Below are 20,042 nucleotides of genomic sequence, written 5' to 3' on the forward strand. Positions count from 1 at the left end.
AATAATAAAATAAAGTAAAAAGTTTTATTATTTTTCCATTTTCAATCATTTACATCTTAATTTAGGGGAGACCGGGGCTATCTGTCTACGGGGGCAATGTGTCCACAGTACTGCTAACTTAGCTAACTACTCTCAAGTTTTGAGAGACAGGTCTCTTCCATTGTAACAAGTAGTTGAAAAATGCCCTACGTAAGATATTTAAATGTTGTTTAAATGTTTGTTTTCTTGCAATGCCTCTCGCAGACAATATATACGTTAAAAGAAAAGCGAAAACAATTATTCACATTTTTCGACGGTCGAAAAATTTGCTGTGCGACAGTAGTTTAACTGAAATTAAAATAAGCAATTCATAATATTATCAATTAATATATAATTCTCAGGTGTGAGAAGCGTCAAATCTTAATTCCGCATTATCTAAAATTGGCAACATGTTAAAGACTGAAAAATGTGGTCGGGGCTATTTGTCCTATTTTTGATGGGGCAATGTGTTCACACTTCAATGTGTGTGTGACAAATTATTTTTTTATAAATAGATAATGGTGCGTAACTACAAAAGAAAGACTTTCCTTAAGACGGATAAGGTAGACATATCTAATAAAATTATATTTAGAGCGATTAAAAAAATAAAAATTGAGCAAAAATCTTTTCGTAAAAACAACGTTAGACTTTGGAATAAATGTTTGGGCTCCCACTCGCTACTGTAAAAAAGTGATCTACGAGCAACTATTGATCTTGCGATTCAAGAATTGTCACCAAATTTTTATTTTAAAAATACACGTCAAGTTAAATATATGAGTTTGTCTTAAATTATTGAGTATTTTCTATTTCAAACGCTGCTGAAGATAAAGTAAAGGCCCCAAATAAAAAAAAAGATTAAAGAATTGAGGGGAGACAAAAGAAACTCATCACATTGATTTTGCAATAGACTCAAAATCAGTTTCATGCCACCGTATATAAAGAAGTCAGCTCTACGCAGGAAAAATCTACACAAAGTGCCTACTACTTCTCTGACTCTAACGGCTAAGCAGTTTTTTCAATATTATATATTAATAATAAATAATATTATAAATAAGTATAAAAATTAATATAAATAATGTGTTTTTTATTATATGGACAGATAGCCCTCCATATGCGGGGCTATCTGTCTACCCTTGACTTGTCCATTGAAAACATTTGCCTCTTTAAAATGTTAAAAGATCAACGATTCTAATTATGTTTTTTTTTTTAATAGCAAGGTTGAAAGGTTATACCATAAAAATTTTAGCCAAATATTTTTATTAATTTTTTAGTAAATTTGAAAAAAGCGTAAAGTGTGGACACATAACCCCGGTCTCCCCTACTAATTTTTATCTTAATTATTTGTCTTAATTTAGTATTACCTGCATCTTGGACTGTAGCATACAATTCTGAATGATCTCCCATAATTTCAGTAGTCTCATAAATATCTTGAGGCACAGAATCTATCATATCTTCATGTTGTCTGCTCTTATCTTTTGGAATATCTGGAAGACTTCTATTGGCACTCGTAGTCCTATATAAATAAAAAAAAAGTATATATATATATACTAGCATTTAAGTCCGTGCTACGCGCGGAAGTATATCATATAGTTCAATGCTTAATATATGTCAATCAAATAGAAAATTAATAGCGAATTAACTCAAGCATTTCAAGTATGAACATTTAGACGCAACAAACTTATTTTAAAATTATTTATCCATTAAATCATATTATATCAAATAATTCACCGTCTTTCTTTCAGATCATCTACAGCGGGTGAAATATATACACATATTTTTTTTAAATGTAATTTTTCAATGTTATAAAACATTCTGAATAACACATATAGAAAACTGAAAAAAAAATGGCACCACGAAAATTGGTCTATTAATAAAAAATTAAACCCATCGTCGCCATTCCCGGAAAATTGGAAAAATTTTGGCACCGGTTTGGAGAAAATTGGTCCATTAATGAATGAGTAGTTTGCGGTGAGACAGACAGACAGACAAACAAACATCAGATACTTATAATAATAGATGTTTAAAGTTATTCGAGCGATTCAAGAACCTGTATATTATTTTAGTTACATATCAAAAAACACGGTAGTGTCTCGCGCCAAGTACACGCGAAGTGAGACCGCACCGTGACTCTTTTACGCGAACACACGAGTTGCAAATACACGAGATTTCGAGATCTCAATAACGAGCCCATGCGGGGTACAGGAAGGATTCCCGCTCCTTTGACAATTATTTCCTTATCCTACCTATTTTTCTCTCTTTTTTTCCTCTCTTTTTTCGCTTGTCCCGCCGCTCGGAACACCGCTCGCTCTCCTCTATCCGCACGCCTCTCCTCTCTATACTCTCTCTCTCGCCTTTCCTCGACGCAATACATTTTAAATCTTTATTCACTCTCTTATTTCTCTCTCTCTCTCTCTCTCTCTCTCTCTCTCTCTCTCTCTCTCTCTCTCTGTTTCTCTCTGTCTCTGTCTCTCTCTGTCTCTGTCTCTCTCTGTCTCTCTCTGTCTCTGTCTCTCTCTGTCTCTGTTTCTCTCTGTCTCTGTCTCTCTCTGTCTCTGTCTCTCTCTCTCTCTCTGACATAAAGATGAAATAGAAAATGAATTGATAAGAAAGTATAAACCTAGCGTGATAGGATTTACGGAAACTCATGTAACACAGCAGATGGAGGAACAGGAATTACACATTAATGGATATGTATGTGTGCGAGGTAATTCCGAATCGAGTAGAACAGGCGGAGTGTTGTTATATATTAGGGAAGAAATTAGATTTGATGTAACAGCGATTGAAAGGTGTGAAAGAAATTGGTGGTCAATTATAGTAAAAATTAAAGATAAAAATTATACAGGAGTAATTATGTTAATATATCATTCACCGAACAGTAAAAATGGTAATTTTATAAATTTTTTGGAGAAAATAGGTATAAATGTAATGCAGAATGATAATGTTATGATGTTGGGTGATTTTAATGTAGATATGAGTGTAAATAATTATATTAGAAATAGATTAGTTAAAGTAATGAATTCGTTAGGATTAAGACAATTGGTAAAAGAAGCAACAAGAATTGTACAGAATTCTGAAACATTGATTGATTTGGTTTTTAGTAATGTGGAAATGGAAGTTGATGTATGGCATGAACCCAAAATAACGGATCATTCTGCAATAATAATATATTGGAACTTAAAAGAGCCAGTGGACAAAAATAAAACGATTATATATAGAGACTATAAGCGAATGGATAGGGAGAAATTTAAAGAAATGATAAGAATTGGTTTGGATGTGATTGAAGGCGATAATGTTAATGTATTGGCAAATTCGATGGTTAAAGAGATTATTAGATGTCTTGATTTATTGGCACCATTGAAGACAGTAGTATTAAGACAGAAATGGCAGGGAAAGAGTTAGTTTTGTGAGGATATACAACTGATGATAAAGCAAAGAGATGAGGCATATAAAGTAGCGCGTACAAGTAAAAATGAAGAGGATTGGAAAGTATTTAGACAGTTGAGAAACAAAACTGTTGATATGTGTAGGAAGGCAAAAAGAGGTTATTTAGAAGAACATCTTGATAAGAATAAGAAGAGTCCTAAGAGTATGTGGAGTGTGTTAAAGGAAATGATAAAAGGTAAAATAAATAATATAGAATATATATAAAGAAATACAATTTGAAAATAGAATAATTTATAAAGTTGAGGAAATGGCGGATATATTTAATAGATATTTGGTCGATAGTATTAGGAGATTAGGTAGTACGGATCTGGTGGAAGATGATATAGAGAACAGAAGATATAGTGACAGTGATTGGGAAGTGTTTAAAAAAATTAAGAAAGAACAATTATATAAAATAGTACAAAAATTGGTGAATAAAGCAGGTACAAAAGAAGGTATAAATGTAGAGGTAATGAAAAGTGTAGTTGAAGTAGCAGCTGAAAAAATCTGTTACGTATTTAATAGATCATTGGAGACTGGAGTGTTTCCAAATGAATAGAAAGAAGCGATTGTGTAGTTCCAATATCTAAGGTACGAGGAACGAATAAAATTGAAGAATTTAGACCTATAAATAAATTGCCGGTATATGAGAAAGTTTTGGAGATAATAGTGCAGAGACAATTGATAGAATATTTTGAAAAAAATAATTTGTTTACAGAATGTCAATCGGGTTTTAGAATAAAGCATTCGTGTGAAACTGCATTACAATGGGTTCTATCGGAATGGAAAAGAAATATAGGGGAAGGAAAAATAATAGGTGTAGTGTTTTTAGACTTAAAAAGAGCTTTTGAAGTAGTTGATAGAAAAATTTTGATTAAGAAATTAAAACGGTATGGGATAAATGGAGTAGTGTTGAAATGGTTTAAAAGTTATTTGGAAAATAGAAGTCAAAGAGTGAAGTTTAATGGGATATTATCGGATGCTATTAACGTAGATTTAGGGGTTCCGCAGGGGTCAGTTTTGGGACCGTTATTGTTTTTAATATATATTAATGATATTGGGAAGATTTTTGGTGATAATTGTGTAATAAGATTGTTTGTGAATGATGCAATAATATACACAACAGGATATTCAATTGAGGAAATTAATGATAAGTTAAATGAACAAATGAAGAAAATTGACACGAATGGGTAAAATTAAATAAATTATGTGTAAATGTGGAGAAAACCAAGGTTATGTTAGTAAGAGGAGTTAGAAAGAAAGTTAATGAAAAAAATTTAAAAGTTAATCTAAGAGGTAAGGAGCTAGAAGTAGTGACGGAAATTAAATATTTAGGAATAATAATTGATAAGAACCTAAAAATTTCTCGAAGCATATTGATTATATAAGTAGAAAAGTAGGAGCGAGGTTAGGCGTTATGCGAAGAATTAGTGTGGATATATCAGCGTATATGAGATGTGTGGTATATAAAGCAATAATTGCTCCGTTGTTTGATTATTGTGGGTCAATCTTGGTGGGCATTAGTAAAACGAATGTGCAACATTTGCAGAAACCACAGAATCAAGGTATGAGAATTATTCTGAGGTGTAATAGAAGAGTAAAAATTGTTGATATGTTGGAAGCGTTGCATTTCATGTCAATTAAGGAAAGAATAGAATATAATGTTTGTGTAATTGTGTATAAAATTATGAAAGGTTTGTGTCCGAAATATTTGCGGAGAAAAATAAAAGTAGTGCAACACAAAGGAGGAGTTGGTACTAGACAAGTGGGTGATATATATATAGGTAGATGTAAGACTAGTGAGGAGCAAAAAATGTTAATGTATGAAGGGTTGAAAATGTATAATGCGTTACCCACAGAGATAAAGAATGATGAAAAAATTCAAAGTTTTAGAAAGAAGTTGACAAGGTGTATTATAGCGAAAGAGAGAGAAACAAATATGTAGTAGGAATGAAATTAGATATGTTAGTGATAGTATGTAGTTAATTGTATTTGTATTATGTACATATATATTTTTTTGTGATGTTTTTGATGTAGCTACTGCAGCTAATAAACGACATTCATCATCATCATCATCTGTCTCTGTCTCTCTCTGTCTCTGTCTCTGTCTCTCTCTCTCTTTCTCTCTCTTTTTCTCTCTCTCTCTCTCTCTCTCTCTCTCTCTCTCTCCCTCCCTCCCTCCCTCCCTTCAGATAAATTATTTTTATTCTCTACACTGTTACAGTAAATTAATGAATCAATGCTAATACTGCTCAGTTGAACTGCCTCAAACATACTGACTTGGTTGTAACTACGTTGCTTCTTACTGTACTCAAGTACAGTGGCTTATATTAATATACCTCACTTAATTGTTTCTTTCAGTGGGTTGTATTGGCGTGTACTGGTAAACATATATATATAGAGGGATAAAAGCCTTAGTATTAGTGTAAGTCAAATTTTTTAAAATATTGACATGTGTGCATAGATGCAATTTATATATTGTATAGATTGCATCTATGCACATGAGTCACAATATTTTAAAAAATTTAACTTACATCACTAAGGCTTTTATCCCTCCATATAAATCAAAAAGTTGCTGAAGCTAAATAACTCTTATTTTGCCATTAAATAGACAAAATAAATTAATCAAATAAAATAAATTAAACATTATTACCAAATCAAAAAACTTAATAGCGTTGGGACATCAAATATAAGAACAATTAAGGGGATCGTAAAGCGAAGGCCGAACTTCCTCGATGTCGGTAATGTCAACATTTCTAATCCTGTTTTCTATGTCATATATCTATATCTGTCCTTGTCTAACAAAAGGCATCTGTCCTTGTTTCGATTGCTGCACCATCTCTCGCTACACGCAATATCAACCTGAATGTGCTTTTGCACATATAAAAGTTTATTTAAACTAATCTTTTTTTCTAGACGTTGAATCTTAGTTCTATTTACACAATATTGTTCCTACATGTTGTCCCTAGGTCACGCCGGTCTAACTTTGTGGATATTTATTGTGCAATTTTTGTACAAAACAAATATTGTCGTCACGTTTACCAAAAATTTACAAAAATATTAATTTCTTTTTGTTTTTGATATAAATTCGACCATCATGATCTAGATTTTGATGCGTACTTTAATTCTAGACAAGAATTTTGCATTTCTATAAAGTCAATTAAAAAATTAGTGCTAAGAAAAAAAGCCGGTATTACAGACGGCTTTAAAATTCCCTTAACTGCATGATATATAAAAACAATTGACTACGTTATTGTATAAACTTCAAGGCCTTATCAAGCTTATCTGGATAATCCGTAAACTCATTTTCTTGGAAACCTCAAAAAATTTGAACAATATATTAATGTAAACGCGATTTACACACCTGTGCAATTAAAAAAAAATTGACCAAAGTTGAGATAATTGAAATCAAAGTTAGTACTTTTTACATATATAACAGGTACGAAAACAGCTTCCGATATCACGTTTCTAATTGTAGCGATCAAACTACTCTGGCAACTTTTATGAAAAATAAGAAGACAATAGAAGAGACTTGTAAAAATATACTTACAAAAATACAAGACCTTTGACCGTTTAGTTTCAAAGTAATTGATACTTAAAGTACAGAATTTTTTATACTACTGGTGGACGCATATAACAGCTAACCTTTAAAGTTAGATTTGAAGTAAACCTAATCTAAGAGCTCACATTGGTGTCTATATACATGTACATATGAAATTTTTACACACACATGCATAACGCGGACAATCCCAGCCAAATACTATATGTCATTTGTCTATCATTAACTTTTTGACAGTATTGTCACGGACTAACTACCTTAAGTTAAATTACTAATACTTTATTGCCATATTAATGTTCTATTATTAATAATAAGTAATAAAATAATGAGTAATAGTACTTCCCACAAATTTCCCACAATAGTATTTCCAACAAATTATAACAAGTATACATAAATATGTAGAGGATTTGAGTGACAGTTAGTTAATAATGTACAAATAGTTTGTGATATTTACATCCTGTCAGCAATATTAATTACACTTTATCAAAATAAAATTGTTGCAGCATTAGAGTCTTAATCTATGTTTTGTTGTAATTCATATAACACATAGATATTATTTAAAGTTATAATTATTTCATATAAAAAATGTATATGTTAATAAAAACTACATGCAACTAATTTATTTTTAAAGTAAAAACCTTTTTCCATCGTTGACATCCTGCTTAACAACCTGGGATATATCCAATGTCAGAATTCTGTTGAAATTGTCTGTTTCGGAATTATTTAATGTTACCATACCAGCAAGCCCCAGAAATTCGTTCCTATATGAACAATATAATTATAATTGTGTAATAAACATAAAATTATAAATTAATTTATATATAGTTATGTTCCAAAAAAAATAATTTTAAAAAGTGTGTGATTTATGTCAAAAGAAATCTATAAATTACCATGCACCAACTGAATAAAAATATGTTAACTTATTATAACAGAAATGTATAATATATTTATTTCGCTAATAATTGATGATTAAATTATTAAATTTATGGCGAAAAATATTACCAGTGTTATTAAATTTAATAATTTAATTTATAAAAAATGAGATGTTTATATGTAAGTATCAAAGATTATATCAATTTAGAAACAACCAAAACCCATGGTCGAAAAAGTCTTGACGATTAATCCAACCAAAACCAATGGTCGAATTGTCACGACACTAGCCAAACGTTGTCGATTATAAAAATAGTCCTTCTTAATTTATTATATTAAAAGATAATTTGGTAATTATAAAGGAGAGGGGATTTCTCACCAATTTGGCTGAAACTTTACAATTTTATGTATTTTGGTGGATAAAACATGAATCTATAAGTTAAAATTGTCACTCTCAACTAAGAAAAAAGTTATTAAGTACTAAAAAGTTGACAGTTTCATAGTTATTATGGTTTTTTAAAGCAGAAAATAATTGGCGGTAATTATGAAGGAGAGGGGCTTCCTCACCAATTTGACTGAAACTTTACAATTTTGTGTATTTTGGTGCGTAAAACATGTATCTATAAGTTAAAATTGTCGCTCTCTATTAAGAAAAAAGTTATTAAGTATCTACTAAAGTTGACAGTTGCATGATTAGGATGTCTGTGATTTATTATACTTTGTATTTATAGAGTTTTTAATATACCAATTATTTTCTACTTTTAAAAAAGCATAATATATAACTCTGTTTCTATTATCTTTTTTTTAATAATTTATGTTTTTTGTTTGGAAAATGTACAGTTTTTTGTTGTACTAAATATATAATATATAATAATATATTGAAATAATGGTTAAAAAAGATAATAAAAATAGAGTTATTATGCTTTTTTTAAAGCAGAAAATAATTGGCATATTGAAAAGTCTATATATAAATACAAAGTATAATAAATGACAGATATCCTAATCACGCAACTGTCAACTTTAGTACTTAATAACTTTTTTCCTAATTGAGAGCGACAATTTTAACTTATAGATTCATATTTTACGCACCAAAATACACAAAACTGAAAAGTTTCAGCTAAATTGGTGAGGAAGCCCCTCTCCTTCATAATTACCTAATTGGCATATATTGAAAAGTCTATAAATACCAAGTATAATAAATGACAAAGGACCTAACCACATAACTGTCAACTTTAGTACTTAATAACTTTTTCCTAATTGAGAGCGAAATTATAACTTATAAATAATTCATGTTTTACGCACCAAAAAACACAAAATTGTGAAATTTTAGCCAAATTAGTGAGAAAAAGCTCCTCTCCTTCATAATACCATTTAAATTACTAGAAATCAATTTACTACCATAAATCATGGTTAATAACAAATCGTTAGTATACTCACTTATTCTCATTTCGTCGACAACTGCAGATACAGGCAGCGACAAGGCCGAGAAATGATAGCAGGGCACCAACTGAGACAACCCAGTAACACCAAGCATCTTCCTCTTCAAGAAATGGTTGTAGCATATTATAAATTTCCCGTTGGGCGCGTTCTCGTGTTCTAAAACGGCCAAAATAAAAAACGATGCTGTCAGTCCATCGCATGTGACATAACCTTAATGCGACGTGGAACACATCCAGAAACACTATTTAGCCACACCATCTATCGCATTAATTCGGTTCGGCTGCTTTACGGTGAATACGGTGATGTTTGTCACTTTCATGACCCACGTCTGTTTCTTCCAAGTTGCACTTTCTTCAGAATTTCTCTCTTCAAAAATTTATTATCTCTTTTTGTTAATTGGACATCTCCAATCTGCAATAAAAATTTTGATACAAAACCTTTCAACCTCTAATTTTCCTGCGTTTACATATTATTATTTTTATATAATTTTTCTTATCCTTTATATACAATATATCTCATCACAATAAAATCAAATCACAGTAAAACAATTGTTGTAAGATAATACTTCTTTTTAGCTGAACGGGCTGAGTGCACTAGTTCAAGAAGTGTACACTAAAGCGTTCTTTTTAGCAGAAGTGACGTCATTGTTGCTGTTCTTTTTGGCAGTGCAACGGTACTCAGTGCAACAGTTCACTGTACTGCCTGCCCTAGGTCTGGAGGTAGTACAGCGGTGCAGTTCAATATGGCAGCGTACGTGGACGAAAATCGTGGTATGCTTTAACCTCAAACCGTAACGTATTACAGTGCAAGTATACTAATACAAATATTAGTTTAATATTAGTATAAGAGAGATATATAGGTATAAATAATAAAATTATAAGTAATATAAGCAGAATAATAGTACAAATAATATAATTGGAAGTATTATAAAGTACTATAATAAATAATAGATATTGTTATATATTACAATAATTAGAATGGTATTCTGTTATATATTCTTTTTCGGTAAATATATATTATAAACATTACGTGTGGATGGAGAGAAATAAAAGAATTTATTAAAAATAAGTGTTTTATATAATACTTCTACTTATATATTATATTACATTAATATCATTGGATTAGTTATAAATAAATTTATTAACATTATATATATGAATATATAGTAAACAATCACACAATGGAAGACTTACTCGGATCTATAGTAAGAGATGAAGCAGGCAACATTATAGTAAATGAGGATGGATTTGTCACATGTATCTCTAAAGGTATTAAACTTTTAATAAGTAAATAAATATTATACTTTGTGTATGTTTTATGTGTAATAAATAATGATAAATTATTTGTAGACCTAAGCTTTCAAATAGAATACAACGAAATTGACTTTACCAAAGACACGCTTGAGTGTACTGTTGGAGAGAAACGTGTTTTTATTAAATTAAATGACAATTAAGCAAATAAAGAAAATTGCTCATCTTTGGATTTGGATATAAATAGAGCATTTACTTGGACAGATGCCAGCACAAAATTATTTATTGAATTATACAAAGAAAAAAAAAAGAACTTTTAACCAACAAAAAAATTAAAACAAGAAAAATACTGTGGCAAAGAATTTGTGAAAGCATGAAAATGCAGGGATTTGATGTTACACCAACGCAAGTAGAAAATAAAATGAAGTCACTTGAGAGATCATATAAAAATATGATTACAAACAACAAACAGACAGGCAGAGGACGTATGACGTGTCCATATAAAAGGTAAATATTAATTTTATTTCGACTTGTGTGTAAGGTATATTATGTAATGAAATGTATTTATCTTTGTTACAGAGAATTAACAGAATTACTTGGATACAAACACAATGTAGAACTTGTGGCAGTTTCTGGTAAAGAAGGTATGGTAATAAGAAAAGACCGAGTAAGCACATTTCAGACAGAGGCAAGAGAGGAAGAGTAAGTTTGATAAAAAGAAAATAAACTTTTATTTGAAAAATAGGGAAATAATATTAATATAAAGTTAATAATAGACATTATGAATTAGCATAGTGCAAATAGTAAAAAAAATATGTATATCTTACATATATAACAGTCCTTTTGTAAATTTACACGAACATTATATATTTGTTTTAGAATATTTATAGATGCAAACCAAAAACACAGACAAAATGTAGATACAAATCATTATAACAATGAAACAACTCTGTCCTTACAAGAAGACTTAGACGAAGGAGATGAAAGTTCTGTAAAATATAATGCTCCAAAAGAATACTATAAGTCAGAATCTCAGCAAAGTAAGTATACAGGACTTCAATAATGTTTTCTACTTTCAGTTAGGATATATTGGCTTAGGTACATTGTATCAACATATTCTTGTATCATGACTTTTGATTTTGAGAAGAATCAGTAACTGAGCTACATTAAATGCAACAGTAATATTCATGTTGAATATATGAATTATTATTGTTGCATTTTATGAGACTGAGTTATTAATTTTTTTCAAAACCAAAGTTATGATACAAAAATAAACTTCACAAAAATTAGAGAAATACTTAATTTAGAAAAAAAGGCAAAATTCAGGCAGCTGTAACTTCTTAAAAATAAACGAAATTTAAGTCCAAAAAACGGTTTATAGCTTAAAATCTCTACTTTTGGAAGGTCACTATTTTTTTTAGATGAAATATCCTTAACTAAAAGTGAAAGGTTTTATTGGAATCTTGCGTATAATGACACATGTATTAATATGTATTAATACAATTTTATATCGATTGTATGTGATTGAAAACATGCATGTTTTGTAGGTGCCACAGAAAAGCGCAAGAACACAAGTAGGTACTACAGGACGAGTGCTAGAAAAGTGTCACAAAACTTTAGACACGCTTACAGAGAATATCCTAATTGAAAGAAATGCGAAATTAGATGTGCAGAAGTAAATTTTGGCTGAGTATATAAACGAATATCAACTATTTATGAAGACATGGCAAAAACCATAAAAAAACAGTTGACAACTGCTAATAATTTAAGGCAGGAAAGAAATAAACTGCTACGAGATCTTGTTTCTCTGGATTGAGAAATTAAAAAAAATACATTTAAACAAATACTGACAAGTACAAAGTAACACAGTACAAATAAATTATAAATTTATAATATATAAGTAACGTATAAGTTAACATGTTGCACAATGTCATAGTTTTTTTTTTATTATATGCATTATAATGCATATTTTTTAATGTGATGTATATTTTATTTTGTTTTTGGTATGTGCAATATATACGTACATAAGAATTGAACTTCTCATTATCCGTATATACATATATTTCTAAATTTTTTGTTTGTAATATTAATTAGACAGTGCCAGAGAAATTTGAAGATGGACTATTCTATTTTAAAACAAGATGTTTTATTAACAAAAACTAATTTTATTTGTTCAAAGGGAGTTTATAAAAAAGATTAAGTTTATGATAAAAACATCGCTCACATGTAACAAAATATGTATTTTGTAATAAATAATTGTATACTCCTTACAAGTCTTTTCATTCTTATTTCTATATATTTTTTATAAAAAATATACAATACAATGAACAGTCTTATTATACTTTGTTAAGGAGACAACAAACGACATAATTCATCTCGAATGTGTACGCCAGTTTCATTTTCTCGTGCTGCGAGTGCTGCTTCATCAATATTAATATTTAAGTTTTGTGCTTCTCTGTCGTCTATAGCTGGTTCAAGATATTGTAAATCTTGCTCATTTGCTATATTATGAAGTATGCAACACGCATGTATTACGCGTACCATACGTATTATATCGCGTAATTTAAAATGATAGAGCTGACGAAACCGTTGCTTGAGGCACCCAAATGCATTTTCAATAATTACGCGACAGGAACTCAATTTTCGATTAAAATGCCTCTGCGCACGTGTCAGATGCCCATTATCTCGATATGGGACAATCAATTCCTTTAAACATGGATATGCGCTTTCTCCCAGCAAAAAGTAATTATCTAAAGAAAGATTAATGATATTGAAACATTAATTATTATTTATTAGCCTTTACTATTATTATTTGTACTGTTATTTGTACTGTTCAACTAACCTGCACACAACTCACGTAGATCATTACGCAAATAGGAATTTCTAAACACTCTTGCATCGTGAACAGAACCAGGATATCCTATAAAAACATCCATAAATTTCATTTTATGGTCCACTGTACCTTGAACATGTAGAGAAAAATATTGCTTTCGGTTAACATATGAATCAGGATCTTCGAGTGGCTTTATCTATCCTTATGTGTGAACCATCAATAGCACCTGAAAAAAAGAATTAGTGTGTGACTAAAACATATCACATGCATGAATATAAACATGATTACATTACCAATTATACCAGGAAATCCCTTTCTTTCTCTATAAAATGTTTCAGTTTCTTCTTTTTCAACTAACGTTGGATATTTAATAATATTAGGTGCTAGTAACATTATATAATCAGTTACTCGAGTTATGATATTGTACAAAGCGCTTATTGTCACTCCAAAACGATCAGCTACATCACGATAAGATGCACTTTGATGCCCTACAAACTATAGGTAACATAATATATGTTTTTCTGCTGTTATTTTAACACGTCCTGCATCTAAAAAAAATTTAACGTTAATTTTTTACTGTTAGAAATAACATGTTTTTGTCATTATATGTACACATACATATATTATACAGAAGAAGTGTGATATACGCAATATACATGTAGACTAGATCATTCTGAACCAAATAGTTCTTTACCATTTTGCAAATAATAACATATAAATAATATAAAAAAAATTATAAATAATATAAATAAATATAAATAATAAAAATATTAGAATTACTAAAAAAACCACTAACATAAATTTTCAATTAATAACTCGAAATTTTACGTTATTATTTAGTAAAGGACTTCTGTTAAGAATGACCTAATCTAAATGTATATTGTTACGTCTTGTGGACTCCACGATTTCCTTCTTTCGTAAAAATCTTTTGTAAGCACTTTTCATAAGAACTTTTCCTAATAAAATTATCTTGGGGATAAGAAGGAATCAAATCGTGAGACATACCCTCTCAGACATAAAAAATTAAATAGAATAAAGTCCACAAGTTTGGCACTGCCGTATGTCAAAGGGTTCCTAAAGAAAATTCTTGAAAAATATTTCAATCGGGCAGCGATCATGTACTTTTCCCCTAGGGTGGAAACGTGAAAAGTGAAAAGTTTCACGTGAACTCGATTTCGCGCGATCATGTATACCTCTCCCAACCGCGGAAATATGAAACTTTTCACGTGAACTTTTTCGCCATGAAACTTGGTGGCGGAAAGGCGGAAATCTATGGAATTAATAAATGTACTTCGGAATAAGAATAAATGTGGTACGGTAATATATATATACATTCTTGTTAGCATTCATCAACATACAATTATAATAGTATAGTTATATCGTTTTAATAATATTTTTATGCATAATTATAATATGGCTGCAGTATGGTGGGTTTTGCAAATGGCTAATGAGGAAGAAAAGAATTTATTAAGAATACACAGAAGACAACTGCGAGATGCAGTTAACCCTTTTGAAATTCCAGAATCACAATTTCTTTCTTTATATCGGTAGGTAAAAAAATATTTTAACAAGATTAAATATTAAAAATAAAAACATGAAGAAAAGTATAAAGATAAATTACATAAATATAATAATTTATATATTTTAAAGTAAAAATAATTTTTATACGTAGAACTTTGAATTTATTGTATCTTATTTATTATATATCTTGTTTATTTTATTTTATGTAACAGTGTAAATATATTGTGAATATAAATATATATATTAAAAATATTTAATGCACAGGCTTTCAAAAGATGCTGTGTTGGCATTATACATAAACATACAACCTTATGTGCAAGAAGCTGTAAGACCAACAGCGATTCCATTGGAATTAAAGGTAAAATAATGATCAAGTTAAAGATAAATATGTATTATATCAAAATATGCTGCTCACATGTTGCAAATTATAATAGTTATATGTAAGCTATTGTAAATATATCTTAATTATTGTTTTTTTAATTGTAAAGGTTCTAGCAACGTTAAATTTTTTAAGTTCAGGGTCCTATCAAAGAAGAGTTGGACAAGATTTTCTAAGCTGTATGTGCCAGGCATCTATTAGTGGTGCAATACATGATATTATAAATGCAATAAATGTCATTATACCACAATGGATCAAATTTCCTGTGCAAGCTAATGAGATTGAGATAATCCAGCAACAGTGAGTCAATTAAACTATTATTTTCTCCAGTTGTAAAACATTAAAAAATAGTTTTTTGATTCCTTTTATCCAATTTTTATTAAAATATAAGAACATTTGCAACTTAAGAAATTTTTCATATTACAAAACATTAAGATACACAATCATATTTCAGATTCTGGATTAATACCAATTTCCCAGGTGTAATAGGAGCCGTTGATGGAACACACATAGCAATTTGGCCACCTGTTAAAAGAAGAGAACATTTATATATAAATAGAAAATTATACCATTCGTTAAATGTCATGATAGTAAGTAAAAATTTAATAGTAGATTATTTGTAATAGGAGAGGTGATCTTTCTCTCTACTACAACGAGCAGCATTTCATCGTAGCATAACATACAGGGCCGTAACAATGTAATTTGATAATTGGAAAGATTTGTCTATCTCTTATGTAATAGAGGACAGAGCAAAACCCGATATTCTTTACTTGAGATATAAATATAAATATTAAAAGCATTTCTTATTAAGTTATACTTTATGTTATACTTTAGGTTAGTGATTATAATGGCAGAATATTAGCAGTAGTGGCGAATCATGGAGGTCGGACACACGATGCCAGAGTATGGAGTTCGTCTCGGTTATCAAGACACATGTTAAACCAGTATGAAAATGGAAGAAGAAATTTATGGTTGTTAGGTGAGGCTCTTATAATATATATATATATATATATATATATATATATATATGTTTTAAATAATTTTCTATAAATCTGAACTTTATATTTTACTAAAATTGATGTTAGTATTTTTAATTTTTGAACTTATGCTTTCTGTTTTAGGAGATTCTGGCTATCCATTGTTACCATATTTAATGACTCCAAAATTAAATCAACCACCAAGGTCTCCAGGTGCGTTATACACAGATGCTCATGCTACAGCACGATGTTGCGTGGAGAGAACAATAGGAGTATTGAAAGGGCGTTGGAGATGCTTACGTAAAGAAAGAGGTTTACATTATTCTCCAGAATTTGCAGGTAATGTAATTTGTATTTTATATAGATATATAAAAAATATGTTTAAAATTACTGTAGAAATTTATTATCTTTATTTCAGCACTTATAGTAAATGCGGCTTGTGTAGTGCATAATATTGCCAAACATTATAACATTGCAGATGGTGAAATATATAGAGAACAGATTGAAGAGGATGATATTGAAGTAGAAGACAATATCTATGGAAATATGCGTGTAAGAGGAAATATAGTGCGAGAAACAATAATTCAAAGATATTTTGCATAAAAAACTTAATTTTATTTTATATTTTATGTATTACATAAAGAAATACTCATGTATTACAGAAAGAAGTATCACAGTTTTATTTATGTATCACGTAACTCAAACAAACAAAATAAAATAAAAATTATAAAATAAAGAAAATCAAATATAAAATTAATATATTTTCGTGCATAAACTATATGAACGTGTTTAAACTGTGTAAACTAAACTATGCAAAAAAATATTTAAAGTCAATTAAGTTCTTATTTGTATTAATATTTTGGAATCTATTTTTCATATTATAGTCTCAGTTGCAGCCCATGATTTTAAAGCTGCTTTTATCTCTATTAGTTCGGATAAAATATTCTTTTGCACTTTTAATGCCTTTTTCTTAAGTTTTACTTCCTTTTTTTTAGTTTTACTTTTACTTCTTGTAGTTCTAACATGTTATATGATATTTTTTGCATTGAGTTTCCTGTAATTTTAAAGTAAATATTCTATGAAAAAATTTATTATTAAGATGTATCAGGGCCAATTACACCAACGTTGATTAACTGTAACTTTCGGTTAAACTCACTCTTTATCTTTTTCTAACTGTTCCCTTATGCCGATTTCTACCAATGTAGAATAACTTTAATCTCGGTTTAACTTACTTTCTATCTTTTTCTAACTTTTAGAACTAGGAAAAGATGACAGGTAGGTTAAACCAAGATTAAAATTAACCTGCGTTGATAGAAATGGATATTAGAAATAGACGCGAAGAGTAAGTTTAACCGAAGGTTACAGTTAACCGACGTTGATAAAACTGGTCCTTAGATGTATTAGTAATTTTGCATATATTAATATGTAAGATTATTTTTATTACATAAGTTACCTCCTGTTGTGTTCTTTATTTTTGTATTAACTTTTCTTCGTTTCTCTATATTATTATGTGGTGGTATATTTTCAGCATTTTCTATATTTCCATTATCTTCCTCAGTTATCATGTGCACGTCTTGTTCTATTGTTTCAGTATTTTCCGCATCTTGTATTGTTTGTTCTAAAATAGGATTTTCTTCCATGTTAATTCCACCTTCTGGAATGTTTTCCATACCAGCTGCCTCTGGTGTCAACAATTCCAAAACTTCCTCTTCAAAGTTTGAAAAAGCTATTTTTAAAGGCGGACTACCACCAGTCCCTTGCACATAACTGCGTCTTTTTGCTTCTTTTTTCAATATATAACTCTTTATGTCTTTCCATGTCTATATTAACAAAAATTTTTTATAGTTAATTATAAATAAATGTATTATTTAAGACAATTTTTGGCAATTATTTGGTACACTTTGGTTGCTTATACTAGAAGCACGTTAAAAATCACCTTTAATATTATAAAACTAAATAATAAAAATAAAATTATATAACCTTTGCCCATTCTTTACCACTTTTTTGAGGACCTTCGAGAATTGTATTGATGCCTTGTGCAATTTCATCCCACAATTTAGCCTAAAAATATTTTGTAAAAAATAATTATTTATTTAACATTTTCAATAATACACATGTAATAATACTTTTAATTTACCAAATGTAATCGACTCTCGGTTTTTCTGTCTATTCTTCCCGTCACTAATTCGGGATTGCGTTTTAAATAATTTAACAACATTTCCTTTTGTTTCATAGTCACATTCATGTTTTATATTTTTGTCTGTCAAGTTATAGGTTATATTATTTTGCGGTTTGTCGTATATGCAGTGCTGTACTGATTTCACTTTCCACGCATCCAAGCTACATTACATGATCGCTATACGTGAAAAGTTTCACGAGAAATCTGGATGAGTGAAAAATGAAAAGTGAAAAGTGAAAAATGAAAAGTGAAAAGTTTCACGTGAAAATACATGACAGATAACAGTACAGATACTGTTCAAATTAACGCGAGACAATAGATACTTTTATTTGTTGATTGTTGACAAATTATCACCTGCGTCCTCTCCTACCCCCATCCCTAGTTAGCTTTCCCTTCGTTCTCCAGTAATTCCCGTGAATCTCGGAATTTGAACATAACATTGCATATATTACACTTCTCGTCATACACCCTGTGCCCTGTATATACAAATACATACAATGATACATACCTTGTAAAGACATAAATATTTCAGATACTCTGAATTGATTAATGAGTTGAAATGTTTTTTCTCTCGATAGTCGAAAGTGCATGATAAAATCGATATTATCATAATTTCGGACTATGTTTTCTACATAATTATTTATCCTCACATGCTCTATTCTTTGGATTGCTCCAAAAATTGCATAAAATATTTGCAGTTCGTTATAATCTAAAATGACATTAGAATAGGTTAGATTTTTCTGGCACTTTTTTATATGATTAATTACAAGTTTTGTAACAATTGATTTTAAATTACCATCATCATCTTCATCTAACATCGGTTCTACTGGTGGTTGTATCACCATTAAATTCTCTTCATCAGAATTAGATGAATCTAATAATTCTATGTTTCTAATATTTTGAGCTGCCATTTTGGTCACTGCACTGTGGTTATTGTAGCGTTTTTTTTATTCCTCTCTGTTGCACCAGTATGTACAATTCTGCGCTGTCCTCACCAGTTCAGTGCAGTTCTAGTGCAGAACTAGTTCAGCTAAAAAGAACAAACCTATGTAGCACAGCTAAAAGAAGTGTAGAGATCCATAAACGAATCGAGACAGTTAGGCTGAGTTTCCACTGAGCGCGTCACGCGTCGCGTCGTCCGAGTTGAACCAATCAAAACATCCCATTTTGATCCCGTCACAAGAATGTAATGAAATGGGATGTTTTGATTGGTTAACTTGTGACGACGCGACGCGTGACGCGCTCAGTGGAAACTCAGCCTTAACGTCTACACATTGTATCGATATTCAGTGTAAAACATAAGTTTTTTGTTACCTCGTTATTAAAACATTTTTAATAAATTCCACAACAGCAATTTTACTCTCTTTACGGTCCCTCCTTATTGTCTTTATTTTTGCCAAACTTTAGGCAGACAAAGAATTAACGCTAAAATGCTAGTCTACAATGCGAATCGTAAAGTCGTGAGTCGTAAGAATTGACCAATCACAGTCGATTATTCTCCTCAAATTCAATTGTGATTGGTCAATTCTTACGACTCACGACTTTACGACTTGCATTATAGACCTAGCATAAGTCCGGGTCTATTACTACGTT

At 30.0% G+C, this 20,042-nt stretch overlaps 3 protein-coding genes across 14 annotated transcripts in view; 1 reads left to right on the forward strand and 2 right to left on the reverse strand.

Annotated features, from left to right (window-relative positions):
• The window catches only part of LOC143894865 (uncharacterized), a 78,790-nt gene extending 68,788 nt beyond the window's left edge, over nt 1–10,002 (reverse strand). Inside the window, exons 1-4 of one of the 5 annotated variants that reach the window (XM_077401510.1) lie at nt 9,876–10,002; nt 9,308–9,721; nt 7,639–7,761; nt 1,380–1,531 (exon numbers count right to left, since the gene is read on the reverse strand). In XM_077401510.1, the coding sequence (XP_077257636.1) occupies nt 1,380–1,531; nt 7,639–7,761; nt 9,308–9,510 (478 nt within the window). In that variant the 5' untranslated portion in view covers nt 9,511–9,721; nt 9,876–10,002. Of the gene's footprint in view, nt 1–1,379; nt 1,532–7,638; nt 7,762–9,307 lie in introns of all 5 variants that reach the window. The other 4 variants (XM_077401512.1, XM_077401511.1, XM_077401514.1 and 1 more) reach the window with 4 other exon arrangements.
• LOC143894870 (uncharacterized) lies at nt 9,947–12,720 on the forward strand. Of its 7 annotated transcripts, none has more exons than XM_077401534.1 (6): nt 9,947–10,080; nt 10,477–10,578; nt 10,660–11,067; nt 11,140–11,262; nt 11,440–11,600; nt 12,108–12,720. In XM_077401534.1, exons 3-6 carry the CDS (start codon nt 10,934–10,936, stop codon nt 12,206–12,208), a joined length of 519 nt encoding a protein of 172 aa, XP_077257660.1. In that variant the 5' UTR covers nt 9,947–10,080; nt 10,477–10,578; nt 10,660–10,933; the 3' UTR covers nt 12,209–12,720. The 7 variants fall into 7 exon arrangements, with proteins under 7 accessions (XP_077257660.1, XP_077257663.1, XP_077257658.1 ...); XM_077401537.1 differs by having other exon boundaries at nt 10,477–10,566; XM_077401532.1 differs by having other exon boundaries at nt 9,980–10,115; nt 10,477–10,596.
• A 2,770-nt stretch (nt 12,721–15,490) lies between these two features.
• Nucleotides 15,491–18,797, reverse strand: LOC143894869 (uncharacterized). 2 transcript variants are annotated; one of them, XM_077401530.1, is made up of 4 exons: nt 18,408–18,797; nt 18,251–18,331; nt 17,724–18,090; nt 15,491–17,324 (listed from the first exon to the last, which is right to left on the reverse strand). In XM_077401530.1, the coding sequence occupies exons 1-4, from the start codon at nt 18,513–18,515 to the stop codon at nt 17,248–17,250; spliced, it is 633 nt and encodes a 210-aa protein (XP_077257656.1). In that variant the 5' UTR covers nt 18,516–18,797; the 3' UTR covers nt 15,491–17,247. The 2 variants fall into 2 exon arrangements, with proteins under 2 accessions (XP_077257656.1, XP_077257657.1); XM_077401531.1 differs by having other exon boundaries at nt 17,186–17,346.
• Between the last annotated feature and the right edge of the window lie 1,245 nt (nt 18,798–20,042).

The sequence above is a fragment of the Temnothorax americanus genome, unplaced genomic scaffold, assembly GCF_048541705.1.
Source record: "Temnothorax americanus isolate GAGA-0224 unplaced genomic scaffold, ASM4854170v1 Scaffold145, whole genome shotgun sequence".
Classification (NCBI taxonomy): Eukaryota; Metazoa; Arthropoda; class Insecta; order Hymenoptera; family Formicidae; genus Temnothorax; species Temnothorax americanus.

Bases quoted from the DNA above. Each gene is read 5' to 3' on its own strand.
- LOC143894869 (XM_077401530.1), bottom strand. From the start codon at position 18,515: ATGAATGTGACTATGAAACAAAAGGAAATGTTGTTAAATTATTTAAAA. The intron at 18,091-18,250 runs GTTATATAATTT...TTGTTAATATAG, and splicing joins GTGGTAAAGAATGGGCAAAG to ACATGGAAAGACATAAAGAG. The intron at 17,325-17,723 runs GTAACTTATGTA...TTAAAATTACAG, and splicing joins AATAAAGAACACAACAGGAG to GAAACTCAATGCAAAAAATA.
- LOC143894870 (XM_077401534.1), top strand. From the start codon at position 10,934: ATGAAAATGCAGGGATTTGATGTTACACCAACGCAAGTAGAAAATAAA. The intron at 11,263-11,439 runs GTAAGTTTGATA...TATTTGTTTTAG, and splicing joins ACAGAGGCAAGAGAGGAAGA to AATATTTATAGATGCAAACC. The intron at 11,601-12,107 runs GTAAGTATACAG...CATGTTTTGTAG, and splicing joins TAAGTCAGAATCTCAGCAAA to GTGCCACAGAAAAGCGCAAG.